Source organism: Cyprinus carpio, chromosome A20 (assembly GCF_018340385.1).
Source record: "Cyprinus carpio isolate SPL01 chromosome A20, ASM1834038v1, whole genome shotgun sequence".
Lineage (NCBI taxonomy): Eukaryota > Metazoa > Chordata > Actinopteri > Cypriniformes > Cyprinidae > Cyprinus > Cyprinus carpio.
The window spans coordinates 24,055,567-24,076,098 of NC_056591.1; the positions used below are offsets into that span (position 1 = coordinate 24,055,567).

At 39.3% G+C, this 20,532-nt stretch overlaps 2 protein-coding genes and 1 pseudogene across 5 annotated transcripts in view; all 3 read right to left on the minus strand.

Moving 5' to 3' along the window:
* Positions 1-114: 114 nt before the first annotated feature.
* Positions 115-5,419, minus strand: LOC122149084 (sterile alpha motif domain-containing protein 15-like). Its single transcript, XM_042778428.1, has 3 exons — positions 5,317-5,419; positions 3,857-3,955; positions 115-402 (listed from the first exon to the last, which is right to left on the minus strand). Exons 1-3 carry the CDS (start codon positions 5,386-5,388, stop codon positions 229-231), a joined length of 345 nt encoding a protein of 114 aa, XP_042634362.1. The 5' UTR covers positions 5,389-5,419; the 3' UTR covers positions 115-228.
* A 1,988-nt stretch (positions 5,420-7,407) lies between these two features.
* On the minus strand, positions 7,408-14,172 carry LOC109108467 (annotated as a pseudogene).
* A 754-nt stretch (positions 14,173-14,926) lies between these two features.
* The window catches only part of LOC109108134 (CLOCK-interacting pacemaker-like), a 7,322-nt gene continuing 1,716 nt past the window's right edge, over positions 14,927-20,532 (minus strand). For all 4 annotated transcript variants that reach the window (XM_019121313.2, XM_019121314.2, XM_019121312.2 and 1 more), the window contains exons 3-5: positions 20,420-20,532; positions 20,230-20,345; positions 14,927-17,716 (exon numbers count right to left, since the gene is read on the minus strand). The exon at positions 20,420-20,532 is cut by the window's right edge and continues 15 nt beyond it. In XM_019121313.2, coding sequence (XP_018976858.1) covers positions 17,117-17,716; positions 20,230-20,345; positions 20,420-20,528 — 825 coding nt within the window. In that variant the 5' untranslated portion in view covers positions 20,529-20,532 and the 3' untranslated portion in view covers positions 14,927-17,116. The remainder of the gene's footprint in view (positions 17,717-20,229; positions 20,346-20,419) is intronic.

The following is a 20,532-nucleotide window of genomic DNA, read 5'->3' on the forward strand; positions in this document are numbered from 1 at the left end:
CTGATTGCAGTGTCTTTCATTATTGTTTCATAGTTGCTTCACAGTTTACGTTTATCCAAAAGGTTTATGATAGTAAAAGTAGATTCTGAAGGAAGGATGTGTGAAGTGAGAACGTGTCAGAAATGAAGCCAGACTGGTTTTCAGGTCTTGAATGTTCAGCAGCTGTTTATTGCAAGTGTTTCTTCTCAGGCACACACAGAATCTGTAGGAGCAGCTCTTGAGTCTGGTTTATTTGCTCTTGTTCTTGAGGAGATGCTCATGTGTGAGGGAATCTGCCTGCTGGCCGGTTCTGCTCTTCAGCTGCAGGAAAACCGTCCTGTCGTCGTGAAGGGGCTCCGCGATGCTCTGGTTCCAGCGGGGTTCTGAGACGCCCAGCAGCTCTCTGACCTGAGCTGAGATCAGCTGAGAAACAGCAGAGAGACACTGATGTCTGCACTTACTGAAGATCATCTGACTTTATCTTGAGCACAACTTGACGCTATGATGCTAATGAGCTTTTGGGTGGTTGCTAGGGCGTTGCTATGGGGTTCCTAATGTGATGTGGGTGGTTACTATGCATTTCTTAATGTTTTTTGGTTGGTTGCTAGGGCGTTGCTATGGGGCTCCTGATGTGATGTGGGTGGTTGCTATGCTTTTCTTAATGTTTTTTGGGTGGCTGCTAGGATGTTGCTACCGTGCATGTTTCCTAATGTCTTGCAAAGGCAAAAAAAAAACTGGCTTTGTAACTTAGTTTTGGGTCAAAAAATGAATGGTTATTGATATTTTTGGGACATTCAAGACCTCCTTTATTCATGTGGAGTCAATTTCGTTGTTTTTTTTTTCCAGAAAATAATGGGTCGTCTTAACAGTAAGATCGAAACGCCCAGCAGGAAAAACCAAGGCAGAACACCGTATATCTCCAGTTCTGTTCTGTGTGGTTGCTATGGTGTTGCTATGTGTTTTTAATGGGTTCTGGGTGGTTGCTAGGGCAATTGCTATGCATTTTACGTAATGTGTTTTGGGTGGTTACTAGGGTGTGTTGTGTGTGGTTTGCTATGGCGTTGCTATGTGTTTTTTAATGTGTTTTGGGTGGTTGCTATGTATTTTTTACTGTGTTCTGTTTGGTTGCTATGGCGTTGCTATGTGTTTTTAATGTGTTCTGGGTGGTTGCTAGGATGTTGCTATACATTTTCTAATGTATTTTGGGTGGTTACTAGGGTGTTCTGTGTGGTGGTTGCTTTGGCGTTGCTATGTGTTTTTAATGTGTTTAGGTGGTTGCTAGGGCATTGCTATGTGTTTTTTTAATGTTTTGGGTGGTTGCTACCCAGACAGCAAGCAGTTTCAGCTCAGATCCGGCCCACATCTGGCCCGCATGGATTTTATGTGGGCCAGATGTGGGCTGGTTCTGGGCCGAAACTAACTTGCTGTCTGGGTAGGGTGTTTTTAATGTGTTTTTAAATGTGTTTTTGGTGGTTTCTAGGGCGTTGCTATTTATTAATGTTTTTTTCTATGGCTACTATGTTGTTCTGTTTGGTTGCTATGGCGTTGCTATGTGTTTTTTATGTGTTCTGTCTATGGCGTTGCTATGTGTTTTTTATGTGTTCTGGGTGGTTGCTAGGGTGTTGCTATCCATTTTGTAATGTATTTTGGGTGGTTACTAGGGTGTTCTGTGTGGTTGCTTTGGCGTTGCTAAGTGTTTTTAATGTTTTGGGTGGTTGCTAGGGTGTTTTAATTTTAATCCAGTTAGTTTTAAGCATGCGGTTATTCAGCCCCTTTTAAAAAACCCGAGCTTAGATCTATTTGACTTGAGTAGTTTTCATCCGATTTCAAAATGGCCTTTTATTTCAAAAATACTACAAAAAATTGTGCGCACACAGCTTAATGACTTTTTAATTAGGAATAACATCTGCGATAGATTCCAGTCAGGTTTTAGAGTTGGTCATAGTACAGAATCGGCTCTTTTGAGGGTGTCTAATGATATCCTACGAGGTGTTGATTCTGGAAACCGTGTTGTCTTGCTGTTGTTAGATCTTACAGCGGCATTGGATACAGTTCTTTTCAAATAAAGAAATAAAAAAAATAAAAAGTTGATCATAACATTCTCATTGATCGTCTTAGGGATCAGGTTGGTATTCAGGGGTTAGCCCTGAAATGGTTCTCTTCCTATTTGAAGGATAGGACTCTTTCAGTCATTTTTGGGGATTATTTTTCTTCCATTGCCCCCCTTGTGTGTGGGGTTCCACAGGGCTCAATACTGTGACCAATTTTATTTTCCCTTTATATGCTCCCTCTAGGTTCTATTTTTGAGAAATTTGGGATTCAGTATCATCTTTATGCAGATGATTCTCAAATTTTATGTACCACTGAAACATGGGCATAAAAGTGCCATTCAGTCTCTTCATGCATGAATTGGCAGAAGTTAAGTGCTGGCTTGCAAATAACTTTCTCCAGTTAAATGAGGATAAGACTGAGATCATTTTATTTGGAATAAGGGGTGTGTGGATGATGACTGCCTGGCTTGTTTCCTGGGAAAAAAACTGTCTAGCGTGAGGAACCTCGGTGTCATTTTTGACTCTGAGCTTAAATTTGAGCAGCAAATCAATGCTGTTGTTAAGAATAGTTTTTTCCATCTTAGATCAATATCTAAACTGAAAATCTATTCTTACTTTTAATGATATGGAGAAGGTTGTTCACGCCTTTGTGTCTTCACGTTTGGATTATTGTAATGTACTGTATCTGGGTGTGAGTCAGGCTTCTCTCTCCCGTTTGCAGCTCGTTCAGAACTCAGCTGCCAGATTTTAACGGTTACTAAGAAGAGAGAACACATTACTCCGGTTTTAATTAAACTACATTGGTTACCCATACGGTACAGAATTCAATACAAAGCACTGTTGTACATTTTTAAGTCTCTGCATGGTCTAGCCCCTGAGTATGTTACTGATTTAATCAGCCGCTGTCAACTCACAGCAGATCTCTGCATTCAAATGATCAGTTGCTTCTTGTGGTTCCACGAACGCATTTAAAATGTAAAGGTGATCGGGCGTTTTCTGTTGCAGCTCCTAGGCTGTGGAATGACCTTCCTCTGTCTGTAAAAAAACTTGTCCTTCATTGGGTGTTTTTCAGAGTGTGCTTAAAACATATTTGTTTTCTTTAGCTTTTGACAATGCTTTGTAAGTGTGTATGTTATATGTCTGTTTTTGTTTTTTTGTTTTTTTTTTGTTTATGTTTCTCTTTTATACTTTCTGTACAGCACTTTGGTTCCACTTGTGGTATTGAAAGTGCTTTATAAATAAAGTTGAGTTGAGTGAGTTGAGTTTTAATGTGTTTTGGGTGGTTTCTAGGGCATTGCTTTGTTGGTTTTTTTTTATGTGTTTTGGGTGGTTTATATGGTGGTTGCTATGTGTTTTGGGTGGTTGCTAGGGTGTTTTAATGTGTTTTGGTGGTTTCTAGGGCGTTGCTTTGTTGGTTTTTTTTTTATGTGTTTTGGGTGGTTTATATGGTGTTGCTATGTGTTTTGGGTGGTTGCTAGGGTGTTTTAATGTGTTTTGGGTGGTTTCTAGGGCGTTGCTTTGTTGGTTTTTTTATGTGTTTTGGGTGGTTTATATGGTGTTGCTATGTGTTTTGGGTGGTTGCTAGGGTGTTGCTGTGCATTTCTTAATGTTTTTTGGGTGGTCTCACTAGAGTGCTTTTGCGTGGCTGCCAGGGCGTTGCTATGTGGTTGATAAATTGAATTTCCTAGTAATCCATATTGATATATAATCTTTTACTGTGTAGTTAATGCAGTCTGAATCTCAGTATTGTTATTCACGGGAGATTATGTGAGACCAGCTCAATGTTTTGCATGAATCGAGTAGTATCTGTTTGTGTGCTTGTGTACCTTCATATGCTGGAAGTCAGTGATTCCCAGTCGTGGCAGGTTGAAGCAGTTGACATGAATCAGTTTTCTGCCCGTGATATAATTCTGAGTGAAACATGCCTGAGGGACCAAACATGAAACACGAGTCACGACTGAAGCTCAACACGGCTTTCCAAGAGCATCTATACTACATTAAGCATTTTAGCTGACGCCAATATAATGATTTTGATGAAATATAAAGATCAGTAGCTGTAATGAGTGCTGTCATTTCACTCAGACGGTCTTATTCTCAGGTGACTGGCACGAAGGCTGATGAAGGAAAGCATTTTCCTTACATGATGCTAACAAAGCACAACTGGAGAATGATGACAAAGCGTTATGTTGAGTAAAAGCTGTACAGCAGAGCTTCTCAACTGATGGGTCACGACCCAAATATTGGTGTCAGGCCTGTTCTGCTGGATCTCGGACAGAATGAGCTTAATGTAAATAACCAGAGAACCCTGCGTGACGGCAAAACAAGCAGATCATCTTCTAGCAGGGAGGAGAACCCCTTTCATTAAGTTGTTGATGTCAAAGGTCACGTGTCCAATCAAACTCTACAGTATTTCAGCACGGATTCATCTGTCATCTGTGGAATCTGATCAAATCAGACAGATGAAGCTCGGACAGTTTGTGTGAAGCCCTGATCCTGTTGCTTTTGCATCGTGAATCATTTCTCCTCCTCTAGTGACTGTATTTAAATGATATCTTGAAATAGAATCAGTTTGTGACTGGCATAAAGTTGGCTTGGCGTTGAACGTTCGATATTCGCAAATCTAGGGACCGTCTCTAAAGTTACATGCGAAACTACTATACACTTCTCTAACGACAATAGCATGCAAGGAGAATGACTAACAGTCATGAAAAACAACTTTTAACTGTTCATCCAGATGTCAACTATAATGCACACCTTTTATATTTTTCATAATTATTCAAATAAACTGTAAATCATATGTAAGATATTGCTACTTTTCATTACCAAATGGACGTACACACTACTTTTAAAGCTCAATTGCATTTGAAACAGAATGACTCACATTCATAAAACATACTGTTAACTGTTTAGTCAGGTGTCAACTATAATGCACACCTTTTATAGTTTTCATAATTATTCAAATAAACTGTAAATCATTTGTAAAATATTGCTAATGTGGCATATTTACATTTAAGCCCATTCGGTAATGAAAAGAAGCAATATTTTACATATGATTTACAGTTTATTTGAATAATTATGAAAACTATAAAAGGTGTGCATTATAGTTGACACCTGGATGAACAGTTAACAGTTGTTTTCATGACTGTTAGAGAAGTGTATAGTAGTTTCGCATGTAACTTTATAGACGGTCCCTAGATTTGCGAATATCGAACGTCCAACGTCAAGCCAACTTTATGCCAGTATAATACTGTGCTGTTTGGTCTTGAAAGGGCTGGTAATGGTTCACCTTATACTGGGGGAATCCGACAGACTCGATCCAGTGTGCCACATCCTCACAACTCCAGCGCAGGAACGCCATGCTGCTCGAGTTACCATGGAAACCAGTCAACAAGCCACAGACCCCAACGAGTTCAATCCACAACATCACAACCACGAGTTACACACGCAGACAGACAGACAGACAGACAGATGACCTTTATCTTTATTAGAAACTGAGAGGGGGAGAAAGTTAATACAAATGAAAATACAATTATCACACACACACACAAAAAAACAAGCTTCTAAAATGAGCACATCGCTAACTAGTTCAGCCACTAGCTGCCGCCACAACACTTTAGATTAAAGCAGCTGTGCAGAAAACTCGACATGCAGAGCTTGAATCCCTTCCCTTGTTCCGCAGCGATGCGATGATGCGTACTTTACAGATCTTTTAAAAAAATATATATTTTTCACTTGTCAAATATTTTTTCCACTCGTCAAAAATCATGACCCTGTAAAAAAAAAAAAAAAAAAAAAAAAAAAAAAAATTCAGTTTCACTCATCTAAAGTAATTTTTTATCTCTTCAAAAACAATTGCTCACTAATCATAAACCACTGGTAATTACAGCAGGTAGCTCTGACGCTTGTTTCCAGCTGAAGCTGAGGAACATGAGCCATCAACACGTCAGAAGTTCAGGATTCATCAAACAGCTTCATGTTTTCTTCAGTAACGTTTCTCCTCAAATCAAAGACAGAAACGCTCCTAAAACAGGCTTCATGTGAAACCCGACTCAGAGATGAACCGATTCCTCCGGAGCTTCATGTGAAGCCCGTCTCAGAGATGAACCGATTCCTCCGGAGCTTCATGTGAAGCCCGTCTCAGAGATGAACCGATTCCTCCGGAGCTTCATGTGAAGCCCGTCTCAGAGATGAACCGATTCCTCCGGAGCTTCATGTGAAGCCCGTCTCAGAGATGAACCGATTCCTCCGGAGCTTCATGTGAGAATGAACAGAAAACATTGTTTCTGTAAACTGAGAATATGCTGTTGTTGATTATGTTACTGAGCGAATGTGTTACGGTCTGTAATTACATTTCTTTTTTTCTCCCCAATTAAAATTTTTAATAACATGTACATACTGACTTTCTCTGTCATGAATCATATTGAAGCACAGAATATTCCAGGCAGAATCCTGAATAACAGCAAATGCGTAAAGAAGAAAGCTTTCTGCACCATCTAAAGTCACTCCAGACCAAATACAGAAACCATGCTGAATGTCACGAACATCACAACACCACGAAAACAGCTCAGCACATCCTTCACTCATCAAAAATATGATTTTTGTTTTTGTTTTGTTTTTTACTAGAGAAAAAGTCATTACAAGAAAAAAAGCTAAATTTTGAGAAAATTCGAAATAAAAATTTTGAGAATAAACATTCTCAGCATTTTATTTAGACTTTTTTTTCTTGAAATTTAACTAGTTTTAATCTGGAAACATCTTTTTTTCTAAAATTTAATAATTCTCAACATTTTATTTCAACATTATACTCTGAAATTTAACAAGTTTAAACTCGTGTTATAATGACTATCATGATATAAAGTCACTTGTCAAAAATCCAGTCTAAAAAAAAAAAAAAAAATATATATATATATATATATATAATATATATATATATATATATATATATATATATAATATATATATATATATATTAAAGTTAAGCCTAAAAAAAAAATCTGGTCCAAAACTTTTCCTAAATTTCTCTCTCCTTTTTGCCCCTCATCGTATCAATTTTTGATGACAGTAAGAAGTATAAAAACCACTAAAAACAACAGAATTTTTTGTTTACTGCTGCGGTTCAGGGTTTTGCAGGAAGCGCCCACATCTGTAAACCTGACGTCCTCATAAAAGGGGCATACAGAATCTCATTTTTTGTTTATTGGCATGTCACTTATTATGAGTTATTTTGTTGTTTATTTTCACACAGCAGTGAATACAAATAAAGGTCTTACTGGAAGGTGTTGAGATGTTACCACTCGCTGTTGGTTTAGTGTTTTTGAGGATGAAATGATGAAATCGAGACACGTGTTTTTTCTAAAAGAGTTTATTTACAAAAAGCAGCTGTTAGAGCAGCGCAACCACGTCATCACTGTAGCCGTGGGCCGTCGTCATGGTGACCAGGTCATGGGGCGGAGTCCAGATCCACGACCGTGTCCGCCGCACCTGAGCACACACAGAACACGCGTGATGATGTCACTGGCGTGGGTCATAGTGACAGAGCGTCAGAGAGAGAGCGTGCGGTCGTACCTTGAGTCGGTAAGATGGCGTGATGCAGATTCACGCTGACCATCGAATCACTGCCGCTGTCCGCCTCCAACAGACTGCTCTGAGTGAGCGCTTCACCTGTCAATCACACACAGACACGCCCACTGAGATCAGTTACACAAACAGCAGAAAGCCTGTTTAAATAGTATATACAATAAAACATACCAAAAATGTACAAATGAAAGCTAAATATTCTAAACCTGTGTAAACACTGTAAGAGAATATCAGCGTAAGAGTAAACACTGTTCTGTTGGTGAAGTGCGCTGGATGTCACTGAGTGTGTCGTGTAGCAGCAGGATCATGTGACGCGTGTATTATTAATGTCTGAAATGTGATTGTGTTACCCGTGTCTCTGCTGTCAGACGCCAGCGGCTCGTCGCTGTGTCTCTTCTTCATGTGAACATTTCTGCTTCCGCTCTGAGAGAACGTCCCCGCAGATAGAGCACACGTGTGGCTTCTCACCTGATCACAAGCACACGATAACAGATCACCTGATCACAAACACACGTTAACAGATCACCTGATCACGAACACACGTTAACAGATCACCTGATCACGAGCACACGTTAACAGATCACATGATCACGAGCACACGTTAACAGATCACATGATCACGAGCACACGTTAACAGATCACATGATCACAAGCACACGTTACATGATCATGAGCACACGATAACAGATCACATGATTACGAGCACATTAACAGATCACCTGATCAGAAGCACACGTTAACAGATCACATGATCACGAGCACATGTTAACAGATCACATGATCACAAGCACACGTTACATGATAACGAGCACACGTTAACAGATCACATGATCACAAGCACACGTTAACAGATCACATGATCACGAGCACACGTCACATGATCACAAGTACACGTCACATGATCACGAGCACACGTTAACAGATCACATGATCACAAGCACACGTTACATGATCACGAGCACACATTAACAGATCACATGATCACGAGCACACGTTACATGATCACGAGCACACATTAACAGAGCACCTGATCACAAGCACACGTTAACAGATCACACGATCACAAGCACACAAGCACACGTTACATGATCACGAGCACACGTTTAACAGATCACATGATCACGAGCACACGTTACATGATCACAAGCACACATTAACAGAGCACCTGATCACAAGCACACGTTAACAGATCACATGATCACAAGCACACGTTACATGATCACGAGCACACGTTACATGATCACAAGCACACATTAACAGATCACATGATCACAAGCACACGTTAACAGATCACATGATCACAAGCACATGTTACATGATCACGAGCACACGTTACATGATCACAAGCACACATTAACAGAGCACCTGATCACAAGCACATGTTAACAGATCACATGATCACAAGCACATGTTACATGATCACGAGCACACGTTACATGATCACAAGCACACGTTAACAGAGCACCTGATCACAAGCACACAAGCACACGTTAACAGATCACATGATCACGAGCACATGATGCATTATATAATTAAATAAGATAAGCACGAGTCATGTGACCTTACCAGAGTGTACGAGCATGTGTTTGCGCAAACTGGAATATTCTGCGAAAGATCGGCCGCAACTATCGACATCACACAGGAAGGGCTTTTCACCTGAAACAAAATTTAAATGATATAATTCAGTATTTAGAATTCATTATTATTAACAATAATCATTTGAGAAATTCTTACTATTAATATCTACTATAATACATATAATTAATAATTATATAATATCTAAGCTTACTGGAAAAAATTATAATATCCAACTTATAATATTATTTAATAATATTTGGTTTTTACACATTTTTATAATAAAATATTATATGTGAGTGTGTGCGTGAGCGTGTGAGTGTGTAAGTGTATTTGTGTGTGTGTGAGTGTGTAAGTGTGTGCGAGTGTGTTTGTGTGTGCGAGTGTGTAAGTGTGTTTGTGTGTGTGTGAGTGTGTAAGTGTGTGCGAGTGTGTGTGTGTGTGCGAGTGTGTAAGTGTGTTTGTGTGTGTGAGTGTGTAAGTGTGTGCGAGTGTGTGTGTGTGTGCGAGTGTGTGTGTGTGTGTGAGTGTGTAAGTGTGTTTGTGTGTGTGCGAGTGTGTAAGTGTGTTTGAGAGTGTGTGTGTGAGTGTGTAAGTGTACCAGTGTAAGTGTGTTTGTGTGTGTGCGAGTGTGTAAGTGTGTTTGTGAGTGTGTTTGTGTGTGAGTGTGTGTGTGTGAGTGTGTGTGTGTACCGGTGTGAGTGCGTCTGTGGTTCTTCAGGTTTCCAGCGGTGGTGAATTTCTTGCCGCAGTTCTTCTCGTTGCAGATGAAGGGTTTCTCTCCGTTGTGTGTCCTCATGTGAACCTGCAGCCGCTGCAGCACATAGAAACTCTTCCCACAACCCTCGCAGCGGAACGTACGGTCGTTCCTGAAACACACACACACAACCATTCAATCGTTTGGGGTCCGTAAGAAATTCATGCTTTTATCCATCGAGGACGCATTAAGCTGATTTAAAGTGACATTTATAATGTTACACAAGATTTCTATTTAAAACAAATGCTGTTCCTTTGAACTTTTTATTCAGCTGTGAATCCTGAAAAATAAACTGTTTCCCAGTTTCCACAAACGAGCTCCCACAGAACACAGGCCGGCTCTGATTGTGTGTGAGCTGCTGGGGTCACCTGTGTGTCTTCAGGTGGTATTTCAGGTGGTGAGCTGGATAGGTGAAGGTCCGGTGGCAGTTCTCATACGGGCATCTGTGGATCTTCTCTGACGCCGTGCGTTCCGACCCGAGGCAGCGGCTCCTTCTCGGGTCTGATTGACAGCTGTGGATGTGGTCACCTGGCAACAGGACAGCGAGACATTAGAGAGCGGCAGGCGTGATGCAGAGATGGTTTGATGAAGATGAGCGTGTCTCACTGTTGCTGCCGGCCCGTGCGTCTCTGGCCAGCTGTGCGCGTGTGGCGGCGATCAGGCTGTCGTGAGCCAGCTCCTGGACCCGCAGGTACCACGGCGCGCTGCCATCGCCGCAGTCTCCAGCCGAAACCTCCTCCTGCGCCTCGTCCACATCGTCCTGAACGAACACCAGCGGCTCGGCCGGCGACGCCAACCCTGCAAACACAATCACTGCGTCAGCACAAGCTACGAAATACAAACAGACGTGTAATCAATTCTTATATAATTTAAATTATGTTAATATAAATATATACAAATAAATATTTTCAAAATATATACTGTATGTGTGTGTATTTATATATACATAAATATACACAGTTTAATCATTTCGACAACACTTTTTTATGGAAAGGTTATAATGTAGTTTTTACAAATTAAAAAAAAGATTTGCATTTGTGATTTATTTAGATGTGTACACATATGTAGTTCATTTAGGAAAATATACAAAAGGTAAATATAAAAAACAAATAAATAAAATGAACTCAAACTTTTGATGGAAATATAAAATGTTAAATTATTTTGTAATTAAAAGCTTTATTTTTCAGAATTAATTCAGGTTTAGTTTATGAAGCTCCAGTCAAGCAGAAGAGACACAACAGGCAGGAAATCATGTTCATGTGTGCCCTGCTTTTCACCCAAATGTGCTGATATTATTCATGAAAATAAATAAAAAAAATGTAATTTTGCAAAAACAGAGGCATGTTCACTAGTGGCCTCTGATTGCTGTGAGGTTCACCTTTGGCCAGATTGAGCAGGACGTAAGACGAGCTGTCGTGGTTCTGGAGGTCCTGCAGGATGGTGGGCGGGGCTTGTGCTGGAGGGGGAGGAGTCTGCAGCTGAACCACCAATGGGCTTCGCTCAGGGCCGAACTCTGACAGCGAAGGGGAGGAGCCATGACTCAGAGCGCTCTCTGAAACACACACAGATCAGATCTATGATCACAGACAGCCTTCACTGGAATACAAACCACTGCAGAGCCATCCACAAGTGCTTACAATATTCATAAATATGAAAGAAAAAAAGATGAAATACACTTACAAAAATGGTTCACTGGAGTCTGCAAAACATCTTCAAAACTACATTAAAATGCAACTCAAGCAGACAAACAAAACCTCTTCTGAGATGATCAAGAAAGACTGAACTCAAATACACTTCAAAAGCCAAAAAGACTACAATTCTCGGAAAAAATAAAAAAAAATGTTGTAAAGTAGTTCTTTACAAAATGAGCAGTTCAGTTTAATTTTAAAAATTCAAAAAATAATAAAAAAATATATATTTAAATTTTAAATATAAACACATTTATGGCAAGGTAAGTGTAAAAAACATTGATAATAACTGTAAAAGTGCACACCTTAAAAAATATATTTGTATTTGTAAATGATTCAGATGTGTGCACTTATGAAAATACAAAGACAATATACAAAGGGTAAAATAAATATGAAATAAATGTATAAATATATTATTAATATACTGGCAACACAGTCTTCTTGATTAAGATATAAAAGCTTATGCGTTTGTAAAGTACTCCGATGCTAGGACAGATGTCAGGGTAAATGAACATCTGATGAACATGTAAAGGCTTGGGCTCACCCGGCAGGTCCAGCGGGCCACAGAGGGCGTTCTGTGAGGACGACAGCAGCTGGACGCAGGACGCTTTGGTGTCCGATTCCTCCAGACTCTGGCCCAGCGGGATGGACGCGTTCTGAACGAACTCAACCAACAGCTGCACACGAAACACAACCGTTCAGCACCTCCAGCATCACACAGACATCACTGTGTTCATTTACACACGCAGCTCACGAGATTCAATTAAGACTTCTTTTCTTAAAGAGCAGGGCATGTGGGTTGTCGAAAAGTATATTTTTATAGTTTGTAACTTAGCTATCCTTCAACATAAACTGTCTGCAAATGTGCGTTGTCTCTCAAAAGAACCGCCGTAACGAGTCGTCACAGTTTTGAATCTTCTGCCTGTTACATATATACACATGTCACAAGGTAACACATTTGCAGAAAGACCAATCACGGCAGACTTGTCCAGCTGACCAATCAGAGCAGAGCAGGCTGACAGAAGGGAGGAGCTTACTGTTCTTAAGCTCAGAACTGCTTCGAACGAATCGTTTCGGAATCACTGAAAAATGATTCTAATATTAAATATATATTCTGAGAAAATTACAATCTTTTCTGACCTTAGATGCATTTAAACCTGTTGTAGGTGACTCCAACACAATATTAGGACACTTTAAAATACCATACGACCTGCTCTTTAAATTCTTTCTTTACTTTATAATAAAAATATTACAAAATTAGAACTAATATAAAATGTTTTTATTTCTATATATATTCTGGTTTCATGTTAATATTAATTAAAGTTCTAGTAATTGAGTTGTATGTTTTGCCTTTTCTTATTTAGTAACTTTTTATTCTTTAGTTTAGTAAACTATAATAATCCTGACATGAGCATCGGGTTTCGTTAATGTGAATAAATACATTTTTTTTTTTTTTTTTTATGTATGCAAAAATAGAAGCATTTTCACTTGTCAATAACTAGCACGATTAATAAAACTAATTTTTATTATTAAATAATAATAATAATAATTATTATTACTAAATAAAAGTATTCTGTTTTAATTCATTGTTATTCTTTTATTCGCTGTACTTTGGTCAGCTTCAGCTGTGCTCTATAAATAAACATTGATATTAATAATAATAATAATAATATATTAGGTTTTTTTAAATTGCATTTTAAATCATTGTTAAGTCATTGTGGGTCTGTAATACCTCAGGTTTGGAGTCAAGTTCATCAGAAAGCATGGATTCAGCCGAGTGTAACCTGAGAGAGAGCACATGAATATTCAATGAGATCACAACACAGATTAGCGATTATTAATGAGTGTGTAATTTTTCATTAAAGTCAGTCTGACCAGGTTCACGTGTCTCTGGGTCAGAGAGAGAAGCGTTCCTCCATCATCTGCGCTCACACGTCACTCACGGGCGGAAATACAGCCTGCGTGACGTCACGAACACGCGTTTACATATTAATGAGCGCGTTTACATATTAATGAGCACGTTTCACAAAACACACAGTAGTTGAAATAAAAACCACGAGATCGAAATGCGCTGAATAAATCCGGTCAAAGTCACTTATTAGTCGCATATTAAATTAATATGAAACATATATTTACTTATTAATATTAACAACCAGATCAGAAATAAAGTTAACATGCTTTTAAATCACTCACAAGGCTATGACAAAACGATAAACATCGATTCGCACTGTTTGTCATCGATGGGTTTGTCATTATTATTAATATTATCATTAGTGAAGCGTGTGTGGTTAATGAGGCGCAGCTGTAGCCGCAGCTCAACTCTTCAGCATTCTGAGACTCTCTTAACATCACGTGCGGCGGGTGCATCCGTCTTTACTGCGATATTTACCTCCGTCGCGGTGTTCTGGAGCCGCTGATGTCTGACAGTGAGCAGCAGAGCTAAACACAAACACAAAGACGGGTCGCGAGCACTTCCGGGTCGCGGAGGGAGACTGGGATGCACTTCCGGGTGAAGAAAGCATCAGCAGTATTGACTAGTGTAAGTGTGAGAAAGCCTGGTTTATTTTAGCAAACAATGGGCTGTGAACTTGAACTTTTCACTCAGCGATTCGCTTTGTGAAGTTAAAAGAATCGGTTCAAAAGAACACAAGTCGGGAGGTTCTTTCGGCTCCGATGATTCTGATTCTTCTGAACCGATTCTTTCTGAAAGACAGCAATTATCTGAAAACAACCAGCAGAGATGAGCAGCATTTTAATTACATGTATTTTAAATACGTATTTAATTACCTTGGAGTATTTTGTAATTTGTATTTTATTAATTAAACACTTCTTACACCAGTATTTTGTATTTTAAATTAAATACATTTGATGAGTAAGTTTTTGTAATTCGCAACTAAATGCTTTCTTATGTGTTTGTGCCCATCTCTGATAATCAATATATTTACAAGGGAAAATATCAAAGCACATAATTTTACAATATATTATTATTTTTCTTAAATACTGTTGTTCTATTTACAGTAAAATGTTACTAAGTTAATATTAATGTTCCATTTTTATTTTAATATTAGTTAAATGTATCAATTTAGTTATATTCTCGCCAAATTTTTTAATATGCCTTCACAATTTTTTTGTTTATATATAGGTTTAGTATTTTAATACATCAAGTAACAAATACATGAAAAGAAAAAATGTTGCCTGTTTTCATTCAGTTTTTAGTTTTAAACAGAAGTACTTGATTTTATTCATGCATTTATATTTGTATTTTTTATTTGCTAAAGAAGGAGATCCAGGGACATATCTGACAATCAGAATTATTTTAATAACTTTATGACATAAATGAAAGCATTTCACAGAGTAGGACTCAGTAAAACATGTCTTCAAAATTAAAAAGTGGGAAATAAAAAACAGTTTAAACAATGAAATGTAAAAAACAAGGAATCAGTAGATAAAGTGAACATTTAGCTGAGAAATGTTTATTCATCTCCTGTTTAACTGAAGATGTACAGTATGTATTAGTGATGACTGTAAGTGCTGTATTAATGTAAAAGCACAGGATCGAGCTGATTTATGACACAAAACCCCTTCACAGTTCTGCTCAACTCACACATTATCAAACAGACAGCAAAGATACATACAAAAACATAGAAAAGAACATCTTTACACAAGAAAACGGCATCTTATTTTACTTACAAAAGACAGGAATAACAAATATCAGTAATAAGAGCGACACACTTCTGTCTCTCTAAGCCCTTTTGCTTTTAAAATGATTCAGAACCGTTCCTGAATGTGTTTGTGGCAGCCGCGCGGTGATGTTGAATCTGCACCTGCTTCAGAAGCCACGATGATGAAGGGTTTCCGCTCGTCTAAAAAATAAAGGCTACGAGCGTCTGGAAACACCAACACAAGCCATGGATTTAAAAATAACAAGGTAATTGCAACTTTCTATCTTACAAATGAGATTTTTCATCTCAGAGTTGCGAGTTAACATGTCTATCTTTACACGAACACCTCCCTTTTATTGCGATTACAAACTCTAAACTGTGAGTTTACGTCTCAACAATTCACTCGTCCTCTTAGAATTGTGAGATTTTAAGTTTTTATCTCCAATTTAAGACTTTTCTTAGTTTATGTTTTGCCAATCTGTTTTTTTTTTTTTTTTCTAAGATTTGAAATAACTGACCTTTTTGTTATTATTATTATTATATTCTGTGGTGGAAACAAGCTTCCCTAGAGAACAGACTGAATCCTGTAACACCTGCTGTTTCTGCTCGTGACCGTACTGTATAAAATCACACATAAAAACACTTTCCTGTGCTACCTCTGATGATTAAAATCAGCACATGATGCGCTCTACCGGTCAACAGATCGGAGTTATGATGCTGAAAATACAGCTGCGCATCACAGAAATAAATTACACTTTAATGTATATTAAAATAGAATAATGTTATTTTACATCATAATAATATTTCACAATATTACATTTTTTTTCTGTATTTTTTAATCAAATAAATGCAGTCTTGATGAGCAGAAGACACTCCTGTAAAAACAGTAGAAATGTTTCTGATCCCAAACGTTTGACCGGTAGTGTGTGTGATGCGGATACAGATGCGAAACAAGCTCGTCCAATCAAAGCGATGAGTTCTGAACTAGCTGCCAAAGAAAGTCTGAGTCTGCGTCTCGTGATCAGAGTTTGAGGAGAGAACATCGTTCATCGAATAAACTCCACGCTCCTCCTGACGAACCTCGGAGTCAAAGCACCACAATTCATCTTTCTCCTCAGAAATACAGGGATGGAATCCACAGAACAGTCATACTTCAACTCACAACCAAGAGAAAGAAAACTGTATTCTGCTTGATGTTTTTCAGACTAGTGCAAAGAAAACATTTAAGACACATTTAATTGTTAATACATTCTGTTTTTCTGTCGATTTAAATTCCAATTCAGATCTTAAAAGGTTTGTTTCTCCGCTTCAGCAGCACTCACAAACACCATTATTATCGAGTTTATGTGCTGGAAATATACGCAAATTAGCATATTTAATTAGATCATGCATATTTAAACACATCTTCAATCAAATCTATTGTCTTAATGTACTGTGATTAATCCTAATGAAGTGTAGAGCTCTCTTTAACCCTGTTCACCTGCAGAGTCCTGAAACAGACCACGTCTTCTTCATGAACAACCTCTGCTTTCTTTTGATTTTGGGGTGAAATATACATAATTACTCAAAGTGCTGTGAGAGATGAAACGAGACGGCTGCGTCACATCCTTGATCTGTGCTGCTGGGGATCGTCTCATTCTGTGATGCCCTAAAATACGCTCTACTGTAGATCGTCAGAACGTTTCTGTTTGAGCGTCCAGATTCCTTCAGCAGGAGTGTAAAGAGCTTATGCACTGAACTAGTTTAAGGCTTGATGAAAGAGTGACCGCTGGAGCCTTGCTTTGACCTTAAGATACAGTCAGACGAAAGCTGCATCGTGTCTTCGCCTCACTCCGGGCTGACTGTCCGGTCTTTCTCTTGGTCCTCCTCTTGCATGCTGGTCAGCAGCTGGCTCCAGATGACCGAGTCTCCGGTCTGCAGCGCCTGCATGAACAGGTTGGTGTGCTCGCGCAGGAGATCCAGCTCCGTCTGCGTCCGCCGGTTCTGCCGGATCAGCTCTTTCGTGCGCAGCGTGATGTCCAGCAGGCCTGACTTGCTGAGGATGTTGTACGTGTTGCAGAAGCGCTTTATCTTGTTGTCCGTGTTAACGGAGTGTGCATCAGATGGCAGCGTCTGCGGGGAGCCGTCTGTGGACTCGGGTCTGTGTTCGGATGCTGGAAGAGCGCTGGGTAACGGCTCTTTCTGAGCGCGAGGGGAACACCTGCTGCTGCTGCTCTTAGGCCGCGCGTCTCCGGGATGAGGAGCGATTTTGGGGTAGGATTTGAGGATAGGGAGGTACTTTCTGTGTCGGTGGCGTTTTGATGGGGGTCCCTTCGGCACCGGAGCGGATCTTTGTGGGACGACGGGTTGAAGGAAGACCACCTGAGGCTGTGGAACCACCGCCGGACCGAAGGCCCAGGGCTTCAAAGACGAAGGGTTTTCACCAGACTGCAGACAAACCATTACAATTAAATGAAGGACTTGTTGTTATTATTATAAATATGAAGGGATGTTACGATTCAATGCGAGCCGGTTTAAAATCTATTCAAGTATGTGACGATTCAAAACGGTTTCATTTAGGGGCAGGAGTTTATATGAATGTGTGTCTGAGGGGATCTTACTGTCTTTAGAAAAGTCTAGATGGTATTTTTTATTTTCATCTTGCCTCTGTATGAAGCATATTAAAGTTCATAAGTGCAGAGCTGCTTTGTTTACAGCGGTAACCAAGGAAACGCTTTGAGCTCCACCTGCTGCAGTGTTCATAAGTGCTTTGTTTACAGCGGTAACCAAGGAAACGCTTTAAGCTCCACCTGCTGCGGGTGTTCATAAGTGCTTTGTTTACAGCGGTAACCAAGGAAAACGCTTTAAGCTCCACCTGCTGCAGTGTTCATAAGCGCTTTGTTTACAGCTCCACCTGCTGCAGTGTTCATAAGTGCTTTGTTTTACAAGGAAACCCTTTAAGCTCCACCTGCTGCGGTGTTCATAAGTGCTTTGTTTACAGTGGTAACCAAGGAAACGCTTTAAGCTCCACCTGCTGCGGTGTTCATAAGTGCTTTGTTTACAGCGGTAACCAAGGAAACCCTTTAAGCTCCACCTGCTGCGGTGTTCATAAGTGCTTTGTTTACGCCGGTAACCAAGGAAACTCTTTAAGCGCCACCTGCTGCAGCGTTCGTAATCACTTTGTTTACAGCGGTAACCAAGGAAACGCTTTAAGCGCCACCTGCTGCGGTGTTCATAAGTGCTTTGTTTACAGCGGTAACCAAGGAAACGCTTTAAGCTCCACCTGCTGCGGTTTTTTTAATACATTAATATACATCTTTAACCAATGAAACTCATTAAACTCCACCTGCTGCTGTGTTCATAACTGCTTTGTTTACAGCGGTAACCAAGGAAACGCTTTAAGCGCCACCTGCTGCTGTGTTCACAAGCGCTTTGTTTACAGCGGTAACCAAGGAAACGCTTTAACCAAGGAAAGTGCTTTGTTTACAGCGGTAACCAAGGAAACGCTTTAGGCTCCACCTGCTGCAGTGTTCATAAGCGCTTTGTTTACAGTGGTAACCAAGGAAACGCTTTAAGCGCCGCCTGCTGCGGTGTTCATAAGTGCTTTGTTTACAGCGGTAACCAAGGAAACGCTTTAAGCTCCACCTGCTGCGGTGTTCATAAGTGCTTTGTTTACAGCGGTATCCAAGGAAACGCTCTAAGCTCCACCTGCTGGCAGAGAGTGAATCTGCGTCTCGTTCAGCGTCTGCTGTTTCTGTTACATGCAGATATTTTTATGTATAGTTTCAAAAAACTGAAGTCAAACCATTCTGTTTTTGCTTCAAATTTCTAAATTATACAATCTAATTTAGATAAAAACTGCTCATGTTGCATGTATGCAGCATCTTTGTTTGGATCATGATTAAAATGCAGTGGTTGCCTCTAATTTTAAATGAGAAGAGCACAGACAAAGCCTTATTTTGTTTATATGAAGAGATTTATTTTATTTGTGTTACTTATTTATTTGATTTGGGGCTTGTTTTAAAATTTCAATTTAGTTTTGTTATTAACATTTACATTATATTTACATTTTGTCATTTAGCAGACACTTTTATCCAAAGAGGACAATAGAAGCAATCAACACCAACAAAAGTGCTATATTAGTATATTATTATAGTGTTATATTTCAATTTCACAAAGAAACGTGCATCATGTTACCCAAGCAATAATAAAAGGTCTTAAATCTCATTTTGTTAAAAAAAAAAACCATGAATTGAATCGAATCGTGAGTTGACTGAATCGTTACATCCCTATAAATATGTACAACTGCATTATAGACATTAAGTATTATCGTTATTGTATTAATACTGTTTAAAGTAATTCATACTTTTATTAATCTGTGATGCATTAATTTGACCAAAGACATTTATAATGTGACAGTAGATTTCTTTTTCAAATAAACTGCTCTTCTGAACTTTCTATTCATCTGTGAAGCCTGAATCTTGAAAAAATAAAATATCTAATTTTCTACAAAAATATTGTGCAGCACAACTGTTTTCAACATTGATAATAATCAGAAATGTTTCTTGAGCAGCAAATCATCATATCAGAATGATTTCTGAAGATCACATGACACTGAAGACTGTAGTAATGATGCGGAAAATACAGCTGCGCATCACAGAAATAAATTAGTTTAACACATATTCACACAGAAAACAGCTGTTTGAAATTATAATAATATTTCAAATTTTACAGTATTTTTCCTCAAATAAATGCAGCAGAAGAGATTTGAATAAAACATTAAAAAGTCTTACAGACCCCTAACTTTTAAACGCTACTGTACTGTAATTCAGATTTGACTTAATGTGGTGTGAGAGTAACCTGTAACACATTACTTTCTATTCAGAACAAGCCGTACTACACATACTGTGCGTCCTTAGACCCGTGAGCACCACAGGAAACACAGGAGGTCTGAAGCTCACCTGCTTTAGAAGCACGTTGTTCATGAGGATCACTGGTGAGAGGCCCTGCAGAGTCAGCTGTGATCTGGAGCTGGACGCCTCGTCTCTGTCCACACTCAGATGCTCAGAGCCACCGTCTGCCAGAAACACACACCTGAAGCTCTTCTCCAACACACACGCTTCATTATCTACACAAGATCTGACTACACACCTGAGAAGCCCGAGTCCCTCTCAGACTCCGGCTTGGACTTTTCCATCCTTTTGTTTTTGAGTCTGGGCACGGCTCTCGAGCGAGCGTCGTCCTTCAGCCTCGAGCTCATCCTG

Excerpts from the sequence above, each read along its gene's own strand:
- LOC122149084 (XM_042778428.1), bottom strand. The coding sequence starts at position 5,388 with ATGGCGTTCCTGCGCTGGAGTTGTGAGGATGTGGCACACTGGATCGAG. Across the intron at positions 3,956-5,316 it reads TCGGATTCCCCCAGTATAAG|GCATGTTTCACTCAGAATTA; the intron begins GTGAACCATTAC and ends TTGGTCCCTCAG. Across the intron at positions 403-3,856 it reads CTGACTTCCAGCATATGAAG|CTGATCTCAGCTCAGGTCAG; the intron begins GTACACAAGCAC and ends GCTGTTTCTCAG.